Consider the following 23,432-nt stretch of genomic DNA (forward strand, 5'->3'; position numbering starts at 1 on the left):
CTAACACTGATCTGACCCCAACCAATATAGCCTCTGAGCATCTCACAAACATTAACGAATGTATTCAAGGTTGGGCACTATTGTTATTTCAATCATTTTAAATAGTAGGAACTGAGGCATGACAAGACTAAGGCCAGATCTACACTACCACTTATATCAGTATTACTTGCGTTGCTCATCGGTGTGAAAAAACACCCCGTCCCACCGAGTGACATAAGTTACACCAACATAAGTGCCAGTGTGGAAAGCACTATGTTCATGGGAGAGCTTCTCCTGCTCGTTGCGGGAGAAGTAATTCCATCGGCACAGAGCAGCTACACAAGAGATCTTACTGCAGCCCAGGTGCATAGTACAGCTGCCCCACTGTAAACTCTCTCGTGTAGACTTGGCCTAAGTGACTAGAACACTGTCACAAAGGAAGGCTGTGGCAAGCCAGATCACGTGAATATCCCTTACTCAGGATGGTAAGGATTCCCACAATTCCCACGGATGTTCACTAGGCCCTTAATGTGACCTGCTAATAAAGGACACTCCTCCAAGTACCAGCCACCAAAGTTAGTGCTTCCAGAAATATTATTGCAGCAGGGGATACACTAATTATCTTCAGATCTTTCCCAGAAGCACTGTTTTTGGGAGGCAGTACATCCAGGGTGGCCACTGTAGCACAGATGTCCTAGGATTTTAAGGGGCTTACACCGAGAGGCACAGTTTCATCAGATTTATAGACATGCATACGTACTTGTTAACATGAATTTGCCAGTAGCTTTTCTCAGTAACTGGAACCCAGTGAATTGAACCTTTGTAAAGGGAATGGTCTATACCCCCCAGTATCAATTCACCACCATTTTCAATGTCTTCTCCTCTAAAAATGTAAAACAAAAAAATATGTAAACTGGATGACAAAACAGTCAAATGGTAAAACATAAGTGGGATATGAGAGTGGGGGGAGAAATCAGCTTTCAATTACGACCCTTTCACATCTTTTTCAAATGTGTATGTTGCAATGGAAGTCTAACACTTTTAATTTTATAATTATACCTAGAGATAGCGCCAAATCAGAGCTTCCAGCCTAAACCCCTTACTGAAAATGTTAGGGGTTGTAGAGGGTTTAGAAGTGAGATTAGAAACAAGTGCCTTAGGCCAGTTTCTGGTCTTGTTTACCCCGGTATAAATCCAGGGTAAATCTAGTGATTGAAATGGAGTTACTCTAGGTGTGACTGAGATTACAACATGGCCCTCTTTCTTCCGAAATACTATCGCTCGACTGCAGCGCCGCCATCCTGTTCATCTCCTACTAGCAGACGAAACAACTCTCTGAGTACCCAAGACGCTGTAAGAAAGTCAGATGTAACTGTTCATATTAGCACTGGTCAAAAGCTGATAAATATGTTTTGCAAACATTTTCTAAATTTTCTGATTCCACAAAATAAATTAGTTTTTTCTTTTTCCTCCTTTTTCTTTTCACATGCTTTTTCAGTGACAAAATGCAAATAAGGAAAGGGAGCGATGTAAAAATGAAAAAAAACAGCCTAAAATACTAAACTGACTTTTTTGTTTTTGTTGTTTCAAACAAAAAAAAGTGGATTTAAAAAAATAATAATAATCCAATAATTGGAAATTTTCAAAACAATGAAATTTGGCATCTTATTTTTTTAAAAGTCCATTTTTCATTAAAAAACATTTCAAATGTAGACCATTCATCAGATTAATAGATCAAGAGACTTCTTTGGAGTTCTCAGTGGTTTGCGCATTAATTGTGTATTATACAGTGCATCTACAACTGTTTATTTTAAAGATATAAGTTTAATAGCATTTCAGTAAATATGATTTTAGTTACTATGTTCCCCACTGGTGCTTCTGTCTAGACCTATTCCTGAAAATGTCCTTTCTGGAGATGAAACACATACAAATGGATAGTTTCTTAATCTACAGTTAAAATTTGCTTCTTTTGACAGTGTCCCTTTATTTGGTGTTAAAAACTGACCTGTTCAAGTGGAAGGAAAACACTGGTTCCTCCACCAGATGTTGGTTGATTATGCTGTCAAATACTGGAAGAGCACTGCCAACTGCTAAAGAAGGGTATCCTAAACCCAGCACGCCATCAAAGTGTGCAAGAGCAAAAGTCATGCCGGGCTCAAAGATAGACTCTCCAAAGTCCTGCCCCTCGATGGAAATGTTGCTGATCTGTTTGTTATTAGCAAAGGGAACAAATGAAAAGTAAAGTCAGAGCAGATTACAGAAATAACCACATTTTATATACACATCAGGTTTTTAGATTTATTAGTTTTATCAAATGTGATGTACATAGGGTGACTAGACGTCCTGTTTTCATAGGGATAGTCCCATTTTTGGGGACTTTTTCTTATATAGGTTGCCTATTACACACACATCCCATTTTTTCACAGTTGCTATCTGGTCACCCTAAATGTACAGAGCTTTCCAGTAACTGTGTTAGTTGTATTAATATGAGCAGACATCATGCACTGAAGACAGTTATATTTTGGAAAGCAAGTCCCTTCCTATGGCCTAATTCTGCTGTCATTTGTTCATAAACTCATGCCAGAAAACCACAGTCAAAAGGGAAAGGCAAGGTGGAAGATGCCTGCCCTAAATCTAGTCAACCCATAGGCGTTCTCAAACAAGACACATGAAAGGCCATGCTGGAACAAGATGCAATTGTTCCAGGACTACACATGTACATTTCTCTTTATGTCATATTGCCAGAGTGCTGTATGTTACTGTGCTTTCAGGAAGGAAGAAGTCTAACACTAGACAATAACAAAGGACAATTCCTTTCTAATTTAAAAAAACACTGTGTTTTATTATTTTAGTGAACTGGCAGCTTTGATAGTTGTGAACCAGCAGCTTTGCTATAGTTAAGGTTGAATCTCTGTTTAAAGATAACAATTCTAAGTGCTCTAAAATCCATTTGCTATCTCAGATTGTGCCTTATGGGAATGTGGGATAGGGTTACGGGTCCAAATTTGGGGTCATTTGAACCACAGGTTCCCAAGATACAGCCCCCCTAAAAAAAAACAGTTATTTACACAATTACTTACTTCTTCTTTCTTGCCCCACACTTGTGGTTCAACTATGGGTCTGATCCTCCCCCAAACTGAGGCAGGATAGTGGGATGGGCAGTAGGGGTAGGGGACACAAAATTGGGTGACAGGAGAAGTGGTGGCCTGTCAACCCCCCTTCCCCCCCCTCTCCTTGAAGCCCACCACCACAGTCCCCCTTGCTCCTCCCCAATCTCTTCATCTGCCCAGGCTAAGTGGTTGGGGAATAGGTGGAGATGCCTCCCATCCCAATGGCAATGCCAAGGGCTGGGGGACATCCCACAGCCAAGGGTGTGATGAGCGAATAGGGCAGCAATAATCCTGAAACCTGAGGAAGAGCTGGGGTCCTCCCAAATGTGAGTGGGGATCCTGGAGGGCCCTGCCCCTATGAGGGTCCAAACCTTTCTCTCTTTCCCTTTTGAGTGATTTGGGAGTCTTTACTCCTCTCTGGGGGAGGGGTCTGGCCTCTCCTTCTGAAGTCCTGTGAGTAAGGAAGAACCGGGGAGACCCTATCCCTCCGGGGAGGTCTGTCCTCCTCTTCCTATCTCCTCCATGTCAGCCAGCATCCAATGGGGCCCTGCCCCCCTTGGGGGACCTAAGCCCCTCTGTCTGCCCCAATGTGAGCTGGGTTTGAGGCAGGGTGACCATATTTCCCTATCCTAAATATGGGACATCTGGTAAAATTATTTGTAATCAAGCAATTTCAATGGCAATCAATCAGAACGATGCAGTACAAACATTCAGATTAAATTAAGTTGACTGAGCCCCTGTTAAAAAGAAATACTGCGTAGTTGGATTCTTTTTATTTACCTTCTTATCTTTAAGGCTTTAAGGTTCACACAGGGAGGGGTGATACACACACCCCCACCCAAGGTGACACACACATGTACCTCTCTTACATGTGTGGTGGGGGAGTGGTGACTGACCCTCCCGGCCTGGCGCTCTCCACACTCCATGCCTGGCTGGGCCCCCAAGATGGACCCACCTGTCCCAGTAACTGGTGCCACATCTTCCCAAGGCAACACTTGGGGAGGGGGGGACATGCAGGGTCACATGCCCCCTTCCCCAGATTTTCTGCCAGGGTTCACACAGAATGTGGCCAGCAGCAGCCTATCGGCATTGTGCAGGAGGGAAGGGATGGGAGCTGCTTCCAGGTGCCCCCTGTCCTGTTCTTCCCCCCCGCTACAGGAAGAGGTTAAGCCTTAAGTATGCATTGTGCACCATGGCCCAGGGAACCTGACTGCAGGGGCTTCAGCTAACCCAGCCAGAGAGGTGGCTCAGCAGGGAAGGGTGCCTGGGGACGGAGCAGCCCCATGCTCCCTGGGGGAAGGACCCAGGTTTGGAGCAGGGCAGGTGAAGAGGGGGCTAAACCCACTGCTGTGGAGCCTGCAGATGGAGGGGGGGTGGGAAACAGCTGGAAATCACTTCCCCCCACACTTCAGAGCCAGCACTCAGCAGGGGCTGCACTGATGGACTGGCAGTGGGAGAGGCCTGGCTCTGCACACTGCAGCTTTGCCCCGCCATTAGCTTGCACACCAACCCCCATCTTCGGCCTTTGGACCACCCCACTCACCGCCTGTGGATGTGCAGCTGGCAAGCAGGGATCCAGCCAGCAGCAGGACCGGCCAGCACTGATGGGGGGAGGTGGCAGAAAATACAGGACAACATGCCCATTTTTAAGAAAAAGTCAGGACACCTGAAGGAGGGCTTAAATACAGGACTGTCCCATTAAAAACAGGAAGTCTGGTCACCCTCGTATGAGGAGACAACAGAGCCACCCAGCTTCCCTATGCTGCCTCTAGCACTGCGGAAGAAGACTCCAGGCTTATCCTTTCTCTCAATGCAGCTGCTTTTATGGGGGGAAGGGGTGATGCAAAGGAGATGGGGGGAGGAAAGAAGGGGTCAGAGCTGTGGCAGTGAGGGATGTAGCAGTGGCTTCAGCTCTATCCCTTCAAACCTCTGCATACCTATACCTAGGGCCCTACCAAGTTCACAGTCCATTTTGGTCAATTTCATGGTCATAGGATCTTAAAAATCGTAAATTTAATAACTTAAGATATTTAAATCTGAAAATTTCACAGTGTTGTAATTGTAGGGGCCCCTTCATTTCCATTTTATTCATGTAATTTTTCCTGGGAATTTATCAGTGTTTATTGCAACAAAAACTGGTGAAAATCACTGCAAAAAACTATTAATAATTTTTCTGGGTAAATACTGGGGTTTATTTTGGTGGACGGAAAAGTGGAGGGCGAGGAAGTATTCAGTAGATTAATGCTTTGAATTCCATTCATCAGTGTTTGCTGCAGAATTAAAACAGAACTCAAAACACAATGCCACTTTGAGTTTTAAGAAAACAATATATCTTTAATTCACAAATTAGGGCTGTCAAGTGATTTAAAAAATTAATCGTAATTAATTGTGATGTTAAATAATAATAGAACCACATTAATTTAAATATTTTGAGAAGTTTTCTACATTTTGAAATATATTGATTTAAATTACAACTCTGAATACAAAGTATACAGTGTTCACTTTATAATTATTTTTATTACAAATATTTGTACTGTAAAAAAACAAGAAATAGTATTTTTAAATTCACCTAATACAACTACTGTAGTGTAATCTCTTTATCATGAAAGTTTAACTTACCAATGTAATATTATGTATAAAAAATAACTGCATTCAAAAATAAAACAGTGTAAAACTTAGAGCCTACAAATCACTCAGTCCTACTCTTGTTCAGCCAGTCACTCAGGCAAACAAGTTTGTTTATATTTGCAGGAGATAATGCTGCCCGCTTCTTGTTCACAATGTCACTTGAAAGTGAGAACAGGCGTTCCCATGGCACTGATGTAGCTGGCGTCACAAGATATTTATGTGCCAGATGCACTAAGGATTCATATGTCTCTTCATGCTTCAACGACCATTCCAGAGGACATGCGTCCATACTGATGACAAGTTCTGCTTGATATGATCCAAAGCAGTGCAGACTGATGCATGTTCATTTCATCATCTAAGTCAGATGCCACCAACGGAAGGTTGTTTTTCTTTTTTGGTGGTACAGTTCTGTAGTTTCGCATTGGAGTGTTGCTCTTTTAAGACTCTGAAAGCATGCCCATATCTCGTCCCCTTCAGATTCTTAAACCTTGATCAAGTGCTGTAGCTATCTTTAGAATCTCACATTGGTACTTTCTTGTGTTTTGTCAGATCTGAAGTGGAAGTGTTCTTAAACTAACATGTGCTGGGTCATCATCGAGGCTGCTATAACATGAAATATATGGCAGAATGCGGGTAAAACAGAGCAGGAGACATACAATTCTCCCCTAGAGTTGAGTCACTAATTTAATTAACAAAATTTTAAACGAGTATCATCAGAATGGAAGCATGTCCTCTGGAATGGGGCCGAAGCATGAAGGAGCAATACAAATGTTTGGCATATCTGACACGTAAATATCTTGCAAGGCAGCTACGAAGTGCCATAGGAACACCTGTTCTCACTTTCAGGTGACATTGTAAATAAGAAGTTGGCAGCATTATCTCCTGTAAATGTAAACAAACTTGTTTGTCTGAGCGAATGACTGAACAAGAAGTAGACCTGAGCAGACTTATAGGCACTAAAGTTTTACATGGTTTTGGTTTTGAGTTTAATTATGTAACAAAAAAAAATCTATATTTGTAATTTGCATTTTCATGATGAAGAGACCGCAGTACATTACTTATATGAGGTGAACTGAAAAATACTATTTCTTTTATCATTCTTACAGTGAAAATTTTTGTAATAAAAGTAATAATGTAAAGTAAGCATTGTACACTTCGTATTCTGTGTTGTAATTGAAATTAATATATTTGAAAATGTAGAAGAACATCCAAAAATATCTAATACATTTCAATGGGTATTCTATTTTTTAAGTGTGATTAAAAGTGCGATTAATCAAGATTATTTTTTTTAATTGCAATTCATTTTTTTTAGTTAATCGTGAGAGTTAACTGCAATTAATTGACAGCCTTACCCCAAATAAAACTTTTCATTTGAATAAACAGTTTACTGTTGTAGACTTAGAACTATTAGCCTATAAATATTTACATTTAATAATTGGGCAACGCCATTTGCAGCGCATACACTTAACTTCATCCTTTTCTCCTGTTGTTTTTTTTTAACTTTTGAATACTTCCTTGTGTTCTGAAATATATTCTGATGCAGATTTTCATTTTCTTCTCATTTTAGTGTGTCAAATCTTTAACCATAATCTGCTAGCAGCTTTAAATGTGTACGTGGTGGATGTGAGATTCATCAGTATGTTCAGATGCGCACACACTTCAGAGCTTGTGTGCGTGCCTGTTGGTTTATTGTTTGTATCTTCTGTCTGGACTGACACATAGCCTTACTTCAACAGACAGCTTTGCATATACACACAGACTAATGGATTATCATAATACATATATCTCATGCAATGTTTTGTATTTTCCTAATAAAACAAGTTATTTTTATATCTATGTGAATTATATAAAATAGGGTGAAAATCAGAAAAAAACTGAATACTTTTTGTAAAACCTGGGAATTTTTTGGTAAAAATTGGTTTAAACTGAAAACGAAGGGGCTTATGCATATACTAGGCTCACATCTGGAGCAGAGACTTTGCATCTGCACTCTCCTGCCCCTTCCTGCTTCCAGCTGGTACATGCCCTCCTCACAACCCCACCACTCCCCACTTCCCCATGGCCCTTCCAAGCTTTCCAAGAGCATGGAGTGTGAAGGATGATGGTGGAACTGGTGTGCAAGGAGGTGAGCACTGAGTATTGTGGTATTTGGGTAGTCAGAACAATGGGTGTGATGTAGGGAATATTGGAGCTGATGGAGCAGTGGTAGGGGAACTCATGGTTAAGAGCAGTGAGCTATGGTGGAGAGGGGGTTGGAGCAATGCAGGGAAGAGTGGAGTGGAAAGGAGGGATCAGAGCTATGCATTGGAAGATGCTGTGGGGCTTCGCATACATCCCCCCAAACTCCCCAAGTCCATTTGCCCCTCCCATGTCTGCCTCCCTTTCAAAAACTCCTCACTCGACTCCATTCCAGTCCCTGCACTATTTCTGCATCTTCTCCCCAGCTCCCCCACCAGCGGGTTCCATTCCAACACTCACCTCTCTGTGGGGAGGTGGGCTGAGTTGGACAGGCAAGGAGATGACATGATGACACAGGGCAGTGAACGGACTCACATGCAGCCTGTGCATTCTGTGGCCAGGGTAATCATTGCCAGGGATCCAGCAGCAGTGGAGGGGGAGAGCTGGGCTGCGATGCATGAGGATACTGAAACATTATTTTAAAAAAGCCAAGGAAATTAAGTGCCCAAAAGCTTTGTTAACACAGAGTTAAGATTCCCTGGTCGAGTCGCATGCCTTTTCAGAACTCTGAGTTCAGCTGCACCCAAACTGCTGAAAACCAGGAACTACAGAGTTAAAGTGCACACTCCCCTCCCTGGCAATGCAATCTTAACTCTGCCCTTTTTGAGCAATGCCTCAACATGCCAGCACCACATACTTGTGCTCTACAGATGCTATAGAATATTCTGGGATCAGAGCACAAGAGCACTGTAGGACAAAGTCTTAGCTAAGGCAAAACTCAGGTTAGGTCTGATGTAGCAAAGAGGAGCTACTTACACCTGGCCTACACTCAAACACTGAGTCAATTCCACAAAACACCCTAAACTAACCAAATGTTACCTCCCCTTCACTCCAACCTGAGCATTCCTTCTGAGGCATTGCCTTCACTAACCCCTCACCAGCCCCAGTGTGCCACCCTTCTGCTGACAACCCAGATGACAAGATCACTCCATGTCTCGACAATGACACAATCTACAGAAGTCAGCACTTATATGAGGCATTTGTGATCCTCTGACATACTCATGCACCTCTCATCATACCAAAGACTATATCTACACTACAGCTTATGTTGGCATAGCATGTCGCTCAGGGGGGGTGAATCAATTACCTCCCTGAGCGACACAAATTACACCAACATAAGCACTGGTGTGGACAGAAGTTTTCCTGCCAACATAGCTGCCGCTGCTCGCAGGGACTAGAGAGATAAACTGAGGAGAGAGTTTTCTCCTGTCGGCTTACAGCCAGGGCTGTCTTTACCCATACGCAAAGTACGCAGCTGCGTAGGGCACCAGAAAGAACTTGGGGCAACCAAATTTCCTGGTGCCCTGCACAGCTGCGTGCTGCCTCCAGCCCTTGCCCCACCTCTTCCCAAGGCTCCCCACCCTCACCCCTACCCCACCCCAGCCCCCTTCTTCCCCATCCCTGCTCCGCCCAGCCCACCCTGCTCCACCCCCACCCCCACCTCTTCCTGCCCCTGAGGAGTGCAGCAGGGCTGGGCCTGCACTCACCAGTAACAGGAAGTGCAGGGACCCAAACCCTAGCCACACCACCGGTGAGTTGCTGGGGGTGGTTCCCTTCTGCCCCCAAGCCAGCCCCCTCCTCCCTCCCACGGAGGCTGCCTCCCCCCTCGCAGAGGGGCTCTGTAGGGCCCCAGAATAGCTAGGGACAGCCCTGCTTACAGAGGCTACATTAGACAGTTTGCAGCAGCGCAGCTGTAAACTCTCTAGTGTGGCCATGCTCACAATAACAACTGTACCAACTGCTCCAGTCTAAGCCCTCCACCATTCAGTACAACTACACCTAACACAATGAACGCAGCTGACGTGAATGCAGATAAATGCTGGAATTCAAATTTCTGGAACACAACACAAATAATTGTACAGTCTCTTAGAATTTCCTGCTGGTTACTTATTATGGCATCCCATTTGTGAACCATTCCCAATGGCTACTGCTAGCTCCAGGGGGCAGAGTTAAGGTTGCATTGCAGGAGTGGCCTGTACCTTAACTTTGTATTTCCTGGGTTTCAGAGGCTGGTGTTTTGCTGAACACAATGTTCGGGAAGGCTACAGGGCACCACCATCAAACAATTTGGTGTTAATGAAGTTTTGAGGCATTTAATCATAATACATGAAAGGTGCCTTTTCTAGACTCTAGGCACATTTGCTGTAAACTGAAAATACAGTCAGTCAGCTTGAACTAGTAGCTTGCGCCTCACCCCAAAGCCAAAGATAAAATCAAACCCAAGCAATACCAAACTTATCCTCAAAATCCTGGGTATACAGTTAGGCCTTGCTCACGGTCAGCAGATTTGTGCTGTTTTGGACCATGAAGGAAGGAACTTCTGAAGCCCAGGGCTTCTCACAGAGAACACTGTGCTAAGGGCTCTCTACTTCATTTTCCCCATTCTGTCCCCGAGGGGCTTCAGCTCAAGCATCCATACTGATAGCATCTGTGGCAATAGGACATGAGTCACTGTCCCTCTCCTCATGTAAGGCAGGTCCCAAGCTACTCAGGTCTTTGTAGGTCAATACTAACATCTTAACCACCTGGAAAGCCATAAACAACCAATTCAGAGAGCGATGATAATGATGATGTTAGGGTTCCACTCACCCGTAATGTGTCTTTGCCAGCAATGCCTAGAAGCTGTCCAGTACCATACTGTAGAGCAAAGGCCTGCCCTCCATGCTGATAGGAGTTTGATAGAAATGATTTAAATTTTTCATGCATCTCTGTGAAAATAAACCTCACCCTTAGCACTGAAGATATGGTAATTGGGAATGTACCAGATTTCTGAGTATCAAGAGGGAAAATTACTGTTTGTAGTGACCCAGCCACTCCCAGTCTTTATGCAGGCCTCATTTGATGATGTCAAGTTTGCAAATTAATTCCAGCTCTGCAGTTTCTCTTTGAAGTCTGGTTTTTAAGTTTTTTTGTTGAAGAATGGCCACTTTTAAGTCTGTTATTGAGTGTCCATTCAAAAAAACCATTCAAAAACCAGTAGGAGAGCACTTCAATCTCCCTGGACACTCAGTAACAATGGAACCATTTAGAGGGCAGAATCTCACCTTCTCCCTCTTCTGCTCTACACATCCTGTTTCTTTAGGGGATGCACAGCAAAGTCTGCCTACTCCTTTCACAAATCCTTTCACATTTTCCTTCACCCCAGTGAACCCCAAAGTCAAAAGATCAGTGTAGCAGCAGCAGCTGCAGTGGAGGAGCCTTTCCACTTCCACTGCTGTGTAACAGAGAGAAGATGCCCACCCCAGGAAAAGACACTCAGAGTTTGGACATCATGGCCAAAGTTCCTGAGAACACAGTCTCAATATTGATGTAAATAAGACCATGCATGCAGTATTTCCTCCACCACCCCCTTTAGTAGCTGGATGGACACATGAGCTGGTTGCCATCTGAAGATGTCAGGAAGGGAAAAGAGTTGCTGCATGAGCAAAAATCTTCTCCTAGAAGATTGCACCAACTCAGAGAGCATCCTGACCTATTGAGGGATGGGGAGAGAGGCAGCTGGATTCTCCGATTGGACTGAGATCCATATCTGAAGTTATGAGTTTTATCCAGCTGCTTGTGCCCCTAAATACAGATTCCACTGAAATACTAACCTGTTCATTTCTCCTTACTGGGCACATCTATAGCCCTTAGATTACAGTATTTCACTCTGAGATTTTCTTTCTGTCTTCTCTTGCCTCAGATGTCTCTGGTAGCATGAAGTTTGAATGTTGTTTCTGAAGCTTATGCATCACAACATAAATTGTGTGAGGTATAACAGACATATCGGTGTAGCTCAGCAGCTAACTCTGAGATAAGCAACACAGACATTCTTTCTAGAGACTCCTTTTTCTTACCCACCTCGCCAGTAGAGTGGAAATGGACTAATCCTTTCATCTGCCACTTTGTGTCTCTCGGCCCTGTTGTATCTAACTAGCAATGACAAATTCCAGAGCGTGCAGAACTGGAATTAATCTGAATATCATGGGAGAGTATCAACTCCCTCCACTGTTGCACAACATGAATAAAACTGCGAGTGAATCTCTCAGTAGAATTCTTGTAAAATAGTGGTGTGAAGTGAAGGTATGTGAGACTCTGCTGAACACTCAACAAATGTGTGTGGTTTTCTGCTAAATATGTTTTCCACCAAAGTGCATTCACTGCAGGGGAGTTACTTTAAAAGGTGAACTAAACCATTAGAAGCTCAAAGGAACATAACGTCTCTTACTGCAGGCTTCACTGATGCAATAAGCTGAAGGGACCCAAAAATTGGATGATCCTGTGTCGAACACCACTGTGAATTTCTGAGGTGGGGTGCCAACACTTATCACCCCGTAGTATTGGGCCTGAGGGAAAAATATACTTAGTCAGTTTAGCGCTATATCAATGCAGACGATCCTTGAAGAAAAGACAGACAAAGGTACAATGTAAAATATCCTCAGTGTTTCCAATCCAATTTGATTTGACTTTTAATTAAATGTTACCTCTACCAGGCAACCAATTCTTTCCCATCCCACAAGTGGCCACTTAAGGCAGATTTCAGGATGTGGCATATCTTTTAAGTACTTCAAGAGCATGAAGTCAATCCTGGAGTTTTTCCGTTGACTTAAATGGAAGCAAAATCATGCACCAAATTCTTACAAATGCAAGGCAAAATCTTGCAATAAATTCCTGAAAAACTCCTATTGAAGGCAACAGGAAGGTCTGGCAGCTTTATACTAGTAAGGAATGCAAGATGTAGCCCTACTGATTTTAGAAAGCTCTTAATATTAATCCAACTGGCAATGCAACTATCACCTCACTGGGACACACCACTGTATATTTTTATTTGAATGTATTCTAGTCACTACTAATTAGCCAGTTAAAACAAGCGGATCAAATTCAGTATCTGCTTAAGATTCCACCTGATGCACCACACAAAACCTAGCAGAAGAATGTAGAAAATACAGAAGGCTCTTTTGTATAAAAGACAGATGGAGAGAATCTGTGAACATGTGAACTCTGAAGTAGCTTATCAACTTAAATGCTCCAAGTGCTTAGTGCCCATATCTGCCTGTGGAATAGCACTACAGCATTAGGAGACCTATTTTTAGGAATAGGCATTTCTGGCATCTGATGCAGATAGAAAAGCCTGTCCAGTGCCAAAATATTCTGTATTGATGCAAATACTTGAATGTTTATTATGAATGTATTAACTGATATTAATGTGCTCGGCACTGAATGGAACATGGTATCTGCACCAAGAGCTTACATTCTAAATTAGACGAGTCAGTAAAACCCACTCCATGAGTTATATGTAATAGAATATCTAGATGAGCTAAGTCTGCTAAGTCGCCACATGATTTTATTTATTACTGTAACCCTTGTCCTTCTCCATTATTGTTTATCACGTTTTTGCATCATCTGTAAAATTAGATTGTAAGCTCTTGAGAGCAGGGATCTTATCTTTGTATCCATTTCTGTACAGCACCTAGCGCATTAATAATAATAAATAATATGATTAAATGGAAAGACCTGCAACATTTTGAGATTAATTAACTAGTGCGTTATTTGTGGGAAGTATGTTATTGCCTGTATGTTTAAAACTGAAAATCCCTTTGTGGCATGATCCATAACTTTCTCTAGATACAATGACAAACACTCAGTCAGAGCTAAGCAAGCCCTTCCAACTACATTACTTAATGAGCAGATTAAGATTTAAGAATTTTTTCTGTAGTAAACTGAAGTTAAGGTGCGCTGTGGTGAATCTTATCTAGATTGTCCCCTAGGCTTCTGTTCTTTTAGCTTCATCCTGAGGATCACCATTTCCAATTCTCTAGCTTTCCCCTCATCAGAACAGGTGGAAGTGGGATCCTACTTTATCCTAACTGGGACATAGTATTATTTATTTATTATATGCTACAAAATGAAAAGTGTGCCCATCCCAGGCCCCCTTGTGATCTCTTGCTACTAGATACAGATATATCATTATGCAAAGCTGAAGAGGCAGACGGATCATAATTCATAAGCAGGGAAGCTTTGTTTAAATTAAAGTAGTCCTCCATTTACAAGTGAAATAGTAAGGATATAAATCATTCTACTAGCACCTGGTTTTCTAGTATTCATATCTTCACAAAATGCTCATCAGTTAAGACTCAGGAAGCAAAACCAGAAATGCTATTGTTTAGGAGTTTTTAATTTTATTGGTGGGTGGAAGAGTTCATGGGATACCACCCACTATATGAAATTAATTTTAGGGCAGTGGCCTGTTCAGAGCAGGTGTTCGGCATAAGCAGACTAAACAATTGCTTAAGGCCCCAGCAGCTCAATTGAGCCCCCTATTCACTTGTTATTATGTATTGGGGCGAAGGCAAAAATATTCCTGCTTAAGACTCCCAATGGGCTAGCACCACCTCTGGGCCTGTTCACTTGGGAGAGAGCTGGATTATAGACAGAATCTGCTCAGCTGTGCTCATAGTCAAATTGCCAGTCATGGGAGGAGTTTGGAATGGTTAACTCGTGCATTTGCCGCTTTGGGAAAAACTAAATAATTCATCATTTCCATTTTTTTAAATGTCAGATGAGAGAAAAAGCTTGAGCAATTCACAGGGTGGCCTCAGTTCTGCACATCCCTGTTACACCCAGGCAGGGCTTTCCTCAAGGCCACCCCCACTTCTATCTCCCCTCAGGCCAGGCCAGGGCCCTGCTCAGGGACACACCTCTTGCTATCTCCCCACAGTGCAGGGCTCACCTCAGGGCTACTCCGGTCACTACCTACACTTCCCTCTGGCTAGAGTGTGAGTGTTGCTGACTGGTTCTAAGCAGAGCTGGTCAAAACACCAGGAAAGGATTTCACAAACATTTTTCAACTCTTGTTATTGGTTTTATTACCCAGCTCAACTGCTAGTTTAAAAAAATCTTCTCAACAAAAATTTTCCCAACATTTTCTGTCAAAATTTGAACAGTCGACAAAAATGTTTTCAGAAATTCTAAATTTGAAAAATTCTGGCCAGCTCTAGTTCTGAAGGGAGTTGTTTTTAATCCATCATGCTCTTCTTCCATGTTCATCTCTGGGCCTTTTTCTTTGTAGCCCCCTATCTTGGAACTCTCTCTCATTGACCCAATCTGCCATGCTTCCACCATCTTGCATATAAACACAATCTCCTCTAAGAAGCCTGTATAACTTAGTCCTCTCCTTTGATAAATGTTAACAAAAAAACCAATTAGAAAACTAAACAAAACTCTGAACCAAGAAACATGGTGTTCACAAGCTCAAATCACTTGTGTAATATAATATCCCTCCCAGCCCCAGTCCCTCAAATCGGAGATCTGTTTAGATGGGAAATTTTTCAGGGCTAAGGCAGGCCTGATATTTTAATCTCGAAGTGCCTCTTGCACTTTGGGCACAATAAATAATAATAGCAAAAACTCCATTCATGTTACCTACATGTCTCTATTAACACAGATTTTTACAAGAATTTATTTGTGACCTAACATGTTCAAACAAGAGGAGATTTTGGTTTATTTTGTAACATGTCAAACAAACAGATTTCTGATCAATGTCGCTCGGCCTTCCACGTAGATGTGAGCCCCAGTGAAGTCAGTCGGGGTTCGTGTGACTCACTGCAGTTTCTAAACTAGAGGGAAATTCTAGGTAGGTCCCATGTCTACCCTAATTTTACTTATGTTACTTGATCAATCTTTTACACACTGGCAAGCTCATTTATAAGGATGAAAAGAATCTAGTTTAAACAGATCTACAATTAATCTCAACTTGCAAAATTTTATACAAGAGAATAGAACTAGTGTGCTGAACAAAACCTGCCTTCAGTGCAATAAGTAACCCTTTAAATTCCATTACACAGGAACATACTCACATTCATGTAATCATATAGCCTTTCTGAAGCAGATCCAGCTTGCAGAAAAATATCTGAAGGGAAACAATGCAGATATCTCCGAGCAAAAATGTCAGGCTGATGATTTTTCCAAAATTCCTCCAGTTCTCCCTTTTCTCGAAGCTGCCTCTTGATGGATTTAAATCGACCTAAAGGGATCCTAAGCAAACAAAATAAATACAAACCATTTTAATTGGACTTCCTTTCTATATCACTCAAATGCCAATGTTTTTTTAAAATGGCTTTTTCAGTAAGAGAGATCATTCCAGGAAATCAGCTGAGAACAAAATGCACTACAAGGACCATTTTGTGATACTTGAAATGCTTTCTTACCTTTCTATAGCTAAGATGAATGGAATATAAACCAGAACCACTAACAGCACCCTCATGGTTTCAGGTGGATAGGAATCTATATGACATTCATACACTTAGTACTGTCTTTTATACTTTATTGGACACAAAGGGCTGTTAGCCAGGTCAATCAATTCCAGGAGGTTAAATGGTTTGGCAGAACCCTCATTAATGTGTTCCAGGGCAAACCATTGCTTTGTGTAAATATTGACATCCACTGAAGATATTAAATCGCATTGAGCAAGGGCATGGTCTATATGAAAAGATACATGTTAACATTATATATATAGGCAACATTCAGCCTATGTTGTGGGAGAGTGAGAGAGAGAAAGCAAAACACAAAGCAAGCTAAGGAATTTTCTGGCTACCTCGATGTACAGAGAAGTGGAAAGTCAGCATAGATGATGGGTATTTTTAAGGTGTCTAAGATCGTTAGGTAGGTTTAATAGCCAATAGCTTAGGTTTTGATATGCAGCTTGCTACAGGAGGATCTAACACTTAGGTGTCCGAGTGTGCTGTGACAAGTCACTCCCCTAACAACTGAAGATAAAAGCCCTATCTAAAACTAAGCTATGTGTGCTGTTTATGTGAGAACTGTATTTCAAATGAAATAAATGGACTGTCATCCAAAAAAAGTCATCAGTCAAAAAAGATGGCATGCAAAGTAATGCGAAAAATACCCTAGGATTTTTTTCCTGTCACATATTGTCAAGGCAGTTTTTAATGGAGATTTTGCTATGGTTTCAACAAGACATTTATAATTTCTCATTTGTTATTTTTTCCTATGACTATTCTGAAGATAGAAGCCCCATCCCTGCCCAAGGCCTACGGATGGACCAAATAGGGAAAATGTAAAATGTTGTCACCAGGGCCGCCCGGGGTTGGGCAATTTGCCTCAGGCCCTGGGCTCCGCAGGGGCCCCCACGAGAGTATTTTGGGGCCCCTGGAGCAGGGTCCTTCACTTGCTCTGGGGGCCCCGGAGCTTCTTCCACTTCAGGTCTTCGGCGACAATTCAGCAGTGGGGGGTCCTTCTGCCCCAGAACCCACTGCCAAAGTGCTGGGTCTTCGGTGGCAATTCGGTGGTGGGGGCCCCCAGCCACCGAAGACCCCAGGCCCCCTGAATCCTCTAGGAGGCCCTAGTTGTCATAAGGGGACTCTGCTTCATTAGACTGCTAAAGAGCCTAGCAGATGCCTACTGAGCATGCTCAGAAGTGATGTTTCAATTACTTATGACTTGTTTTATTTTGAATCTTTCCTCCACAAAGAATGTAGGAAAGCGCATACTCCTCAGGGTGAACTACTCTAAGGCTAACTTTCAAATATCAGCCATCTTTGCTATATCTTGTTTAAAAGAATGCGGTTAGAAGGTGGGGAAAATGTATTTTTCCACACTTTCCTAGAATTCAAAACAAGCTAAAAAACAGGTTGATATCAGCATGAAGGTGAATTTACACTAAACAAATAATTAATTAACAACATAAGAAATTAAATAATGAATGAATGTTTGGAAACATGGTACAGCTGTAGATTATCATATTCTAAAATCTTTATATTTCAACAACAAAAAATGAAAAAGTTACAGCATGTGTGTCGTGGACAATGGTCAATACATCTGTCACTCACTTACCAAAAGTATATGGTACGGATATGGTACCACATTTAAAATAACCTGTCCTCTGTATTGCCAACCCCAAACATACACAGTCATGGGTAAGGCCCCCTCAAAGACACGAAACTGGCTTAAAAACACGAAAGCCTTAAAAGAATACATTTGGAAGTCTCTTTATTTACTTTCTGACTCATGTTTTCAAGCTTTTCTCCAAAACCAAAAGGTCTACAAACTTACTTTTTTTTTTTTTAATGAAAGTTGTGATGAAAATAAATGTGGTGAGTTCACGTCACTCCAGGGTCTAGGGCTTTATGAAAACAGCAACTTTTAAGAGATTCATAATAAAATTGCAAGAGTTGGCAACATTGTGGTATATTTAACATACAGGAGTATTAGTACATTTTTCAATTTTAATATCCAATAGATATTTAAAAGGCTTTTAGTTGCTTGCATGTATGAAAGAAATTACTGTTCCCCCTAGGCTTGGCTGTTTTGTGCCAAGGAGCAACAAGCTACCAGCTGCTGCCCAGCAACCACACTCACCAGGCACCATTGTGAACTCTAAGGCCTTAAATCCCTTTTGCACTGTATACCTAAGTTCGGGATGATCCCTTAACCATTTAACAGTTTCCTAGACTATACCACAGGCTAGCTAATTTAACACCAACTCTTCCTCCACCTCTGTGAAATGCAGTAATCTATGTAATGCTCATTTCTATTGATATGATGTACTCTAATAAGAGGAATGATACTTTCTTCAGATGTATGCAAAGGTTAGCAAGGAGTTATTCAGAAGTAGATACAAATCTGATTCTATTCTTGATGGAATAAATAGCACAATATCAGAACCTCATATATGCCCAGATATACAGTGATGGGAGATAAATGATAGATAAGAAAGATGTACTCACCTGGATCTGGAGTTCTCTGAGTATATGCCCTCTGCAAATCCGCACCTCTCTGGTATACCTCATTTCAAAGGACTTCACTCATTTTGCCTACACTCCCCATAAGTGTGGCATTCCCTCACTTTTATTACTGAAAATAATTTACATCCGAAATAAACAAATTATGAAGCTGATGTTATAACAAGAGTAAAGAATCCCACTGCACTTTTAATTTCCTGCATTAATATTTTTGTGTCCCCCTCGTACTGAGCCTCTGGCAAACATTAAATTCCACATTTGAGTCTTGGCAGGGTGTACCTCGCTGCCTGGAGTCATGGAACCATCTAGAAAGCAATGACCAGTTGGGTTGCATTCACACCCTCTCACAGTTCCAAACACTTGATACAAAGCTAAATAAAGTTCAGTTCTTTCAGCTATTCTAAATTTCAAAAAAGGACTGGAAGGAAGTAGGAAAGGAGCGTGGGTAGTTGAGTATAACGAAGGAAATTGAGTGTGGTTCTGCAGTGGCAATATAGTCACAGTAGTTATGGTCTAGGTAAGTAATCTTTTTGCCCTCAAAAATCATCTCTGCAGATATCCAGTCTTCAGAGACAGTAATAACTGCCCTGGAAGAACACCAGAGAGAACTTAAAGTGTGGTTCTATTCTGAAAATTTCCTATGTAAAAATAGTACTAACATCTGTTCTCTAGGTGAAATCCTAGGTCTATTAAAGTAAAATTATTATTATTATTTATATTACCTAGCACCTATGAGCCCAACTCATGTACCAGGACCCAGTGATACTAGGCACTGAACGAACACAGAGCAAAACAGATAGTCCCTACCCTAAAGACACAGTGGGAGTTTCACCACTGACTTCAATGAGACAGGATGTCACTCTTGGTGTGTTATCAGTCATATCTGCTAACATCAGCATCTAAAGTTTTTCTGCTTCTTTGTCCATTTAATACTGTGGAGCCAACACAGCCAGTAGGGAATGCAATGAATTCTACTCCTTCTTGCTCAGAACCAACAGAATTGTTTTCTAAGCTCCAGTTACAAGGCCACTGTGCACATCTAGCCCCACTGAAGGTCATCGGTCTGTAGTATTTTTATTACTGATAGTGATTTGTGAGAAGAAAAGAAACCAGCTCGACTTTCAGATCCCAGGTAGAGTTTGCAGGGCTGGCATTAGGGGGAAAAAGGCTTTTTGTTATAAATTGAGCATACCTGATCTAGAAGAGTCAGATACAATAAACATGGAGCTCTTTGTTGCCATATTTACAAAGCCACTTTTCAGCCTAGTTTAAATAAAGACCAAAGGAGTGCTCTCCTGAAACAAGCAACCAATTTGGCTCTAAAGGTGAAAGAATAGTATTGAGTAAAGGTCTGAATAAAGTAGTAAATATGGGCGCTTCACAGATTTCAGATATAGATTGTTTCTGAAGAATCCATCTGAAAGTGCCTTACACCTAGCAGAATGGGTCTTGGGCCTTCTTGTGCACCACCACCAGTTTAGTGATAGCAAGACCACTTCTGAACTCAGACTGATTCTCCTTTGGGCTTATCCCCCAAAACCACAAACACCTTTCAAGATTCATGACATATTTTGCTCTACTCACATCAATACTCTTTTGATGTCCAATTCAGAAAGTCTATCTTTTCTAGCTAAATTGGGGGAAACCGGGAAAAAGACTTGGTTGTTGATGGATGGGTTAAAATGAAATTCGGAGACCACCTTCAGGAAGAATTTGGAGGGAGAGAGAGAGGGAGAGAGAGTGGAAGCACCTTATTTTTATGTAACATCATGAAAGGAAGATCAGCCTAATTGTTTGGCTCCCACTTGCCACAGCTGATGTAATGGCCACTAAGGACATATCTACATACAGGTTTTGTACTGATTTAACTATGTTGGTTTAGAAAGAGATATAGTTACACTGGTGCAGCCTCTAGCATAGATGCAGTTATACCATTTCCATTTAAGGAAAGTGACCAGAATAAACTCTGCCAACATCAAGGTGTTTATCTCAATATACCTGCATCTGCACTAGAGGTTTGCATCAATGTAACTATACTTGTTAACAAATATAGTTAAATCAGTACAAAAACTGTGTATAGACCAGACTTAAGGATGTAACTTGGAGAGACAGATGGTAAAGAGGACACTCCCCTGTGTGTTCAAAGAGCAATTCTATGACCTGGTCTACATTAGTCTGTTATTTTGGAACTAGCCAAGTTAATTCGAAAAAAAATAATTCCGGCCACACGACCAAACCTTTTTTTTCAATTTAAAAAGCTCTTTAATCCGATTTCTGTACTCCACCTTGGCAAGTGGAGTAGCGCTTAAATCGAGATCGCAATCCCAGGTTAAAGGTATTGTGGACACAATTCAATGTTATTGGCATCCGGGAGCTATCCCAGAATGCTCCCTTGTGACTGCTCTGGACAACACTTTCAACTCCGATGCACTAGCCAGGTGGGCAGGAAAAGCCCCGGGAACTTTTGAATTTAATTTTCTGTTTGGTCACCATCAGCACAGGTGACCATCAGCACAGTCCACCATCACACGTGACCAAGCAGAGTCCACCATCACAGGAGATCACGCAGTCCCGGATTAGCAGACAAGCTCCAGCATGGTCCGAACGGGAGGTACTGGATCTCATCGCACGTTGGGAGATGAGTCTGTTATGGCAGAACTACATTCCAAAAAAAGGAACACAAATACATACACTAAAGTCTCCGGGGCCATGACGGAAAGAGGCTACTCCAGGGACACAGAGCAGTGTCGTACAGAAATAAAGGAGCTCAGGCAAGCATACCAAAAACCCAGGGAGGTGAATGGGCCACAGCCCCATACATTCCACTTCTACCATGAGCTACACTCAATTATGGGGACTGATGTCACTACCCTACCACTGCAAGGGAAGAGTTGCACGGAGCAAGAAGGAAGAGTCATTGGAGGACAAAGAGGAGGAGGAGGAGGAGGACAGTGCACAGGCAGCAAGTGGGGAACCCGTTTTCTCCCCTAGCCAGGAACTATTCTTAACGCTGGAGCCAATAGCCTCCCCCCACTCTTGAGGCGGGCTCCCAGACCATGACCCTGGAGAAGGTACTTCTGGTGAGTAAGAGCCCGATTGGAGCCACGCAGTAGGTGCAGAGTGTTGTGTGAAGCGATCATCTCAGAGATCCCACAGGCCCTCCTTTTATATGGCAAACCAACCAGGCATTGCTTGCTGTGGGGAAGGGGACCCAGCAGTTTGAAAGCATTGAAATGAATGTAAAAGAAGCAGAACCCCGCACGCCCCTAGGCTGCCTGCAAGCTGAATTCTGCTGCCCGGCCGTGTGTGATGGCTTACTCAAACCAAAATGTCCCCTTTGTTCTCTGAAATGTATCTTTTAAAATACTACCCTCCCTTTTTCTCCTCCTGCAGGTGCCAGTGTTTCAACGTGGCCCCTACCTACTCCGTCCAAGAGGCTGGTCCAGATTAGAAGGCAGAAAAAACAAACTTGGGATGACATGTTTGCCGAGCTCATGCAGTTCTCCAGCATTGATAGGGCCCAGCTGAATGCATAGAGGCAAACAATTGCAGAGTCCCGTAAAGCATTACAGGAACACGAAGAGAGGAGGGATGCGCGCGATGAGAGCAGGAAGGATGCTATGGTCAAGCTCATAGGGAGCAAACTGACATGTTCCACTGTATGGTGAATCTAATGTGGGAAAGGCAGCAAGACCACAGACTGCCACTGCAGCCCCTGTATTACTGCCCTCCCTCCTCCCCAAGTTCCATAGCCTCCTCACCCAGATGCCCAAGAACACGAGGGGGGAGGCTACGGGGACCCACACTCTCAACCCCAGAGGATCGCCCAAGCAGCAGAAAGCTGGCATATGTGAACTTTTGATTTGGTTTCTGGACTTGTCCTTCCCTCCTTCTCCACCTCCCTAACCCAATGCCCTCCCTCCCCTGGTCTACCTTCAGATTTTTCTCAATGTGCTGTGCATCAAATAATAAAGAACAGTTTTAAAACAATTTTGACTTTATTTCCTTTCATATATATATATAGAGAGAGAGAGAGAGAGAGGGCAGGTAACTTCAAGAGAAACAAACACAACTGTCACACCGTACCCTGGCCAGTCACGAAACTAGCTTTCAAAGCTTCTTTGATGTGCAGCGCACACTGCTGCGCTCTTCTAATCACTCTGTTGTCTGGCTGTGCGAAACTGGCCGCCAGGCGAGTTGCCTCAACCTCCCACCCTGCCATAAAACGCTCCCCCATTACTTTCACAAATATTGTGGAGCACACAACAAGCAGCAATTACAATTGGAATATTGGTTGTACTGAGATCTAACAGAGTCAGTAAACTACGGCAGCGCACTTTCAAATGTCCAAAAGCACATTCTACCACCATTCTGCACTTGCTCAGCCTATAGTTGAACTGCTCCTTGTTACTGTCCAGGGTGCCTGTGTACGGCTTCATGAGTCATGGCATTAAGGCATAGGCTGGGTCCCTGAGGATAACTATAGGCATTTCAACATCCCCAACAATAATTTTCTGGTCTGAGAAGTAAGTCCCTTCCTGCAGCTGTTCAAACAGACAAGAGTTCCTGAAGACGCGAGCGTCATGCACCTTTCTCAGCCATCCCATGTTGATGTTGGTGAAATATCCCTTGTGATCCACCAGTGCTTGCAACACCATGGAAAAGTACCCCTTACGGTTTATGTACTGGCCACCCCGGTGTGCCGGGGCCAAGATAGGGATATGTGTTCCATCTATTG

The 23,432-nt window shown here is 42.6% G+C and overlaps 1 protein-coding gene across 1 annotated transcript in view; it reads right to left on the minus strand.

Moving 5' to 3' along the window:
- Positions 1-22,931, minus strand: part of LOC115645062 (cathepsin E-like) — a 33,809-nt gene extending 10,878 nt beyond the window's left edge. Inside the window, exons 1-7 of the mRNA XM_030549467.1 lie at positions 22,781-22,931; positions 18,680-18,737; positions 15,791-15,968; positions 12,163-12,280; positions 10,545-10,663; positions 1,985-2,184; positions 740-862 (exon numbers count right to left, since the gene is read on the minus strand). Of these exons, the coding sequence (XP_030405327.1) occupies positions 740-862; positions 1,985-2,184; positions 10,545-10,663; positions 12,163-12,280; positions 15,791-15,968; positions 18,680-18,737; positions 22,781-22,931 (947 nt within the window). The remainder of the gene's footprint in view (positions 1-739; positions 863-1,984; positions 2,185-10,544; positions 10,664-12,162; positions 12,281-15,790; positions 15,969-18,679; positions 18,738-22,780) is intronic.
- Between the last annotated feature and the right edge of the window lie 501 nt (positions 22,932-23,432).

The sequence above is a fragment of the Gopherus evgoodei genome, chromosome 1 (assembly GCF_007399415.2).
Source record: "Gopherus evgoodei ecotype Sinaloan lineage chromosome 1, rGopEvg1_v1.p, whole genome shotgun sequence".
NCBI lineage: Eukaryota > Metazoa > Chordata > Testudines > Testudinidae > Gopherus > Gopherus evgoodei.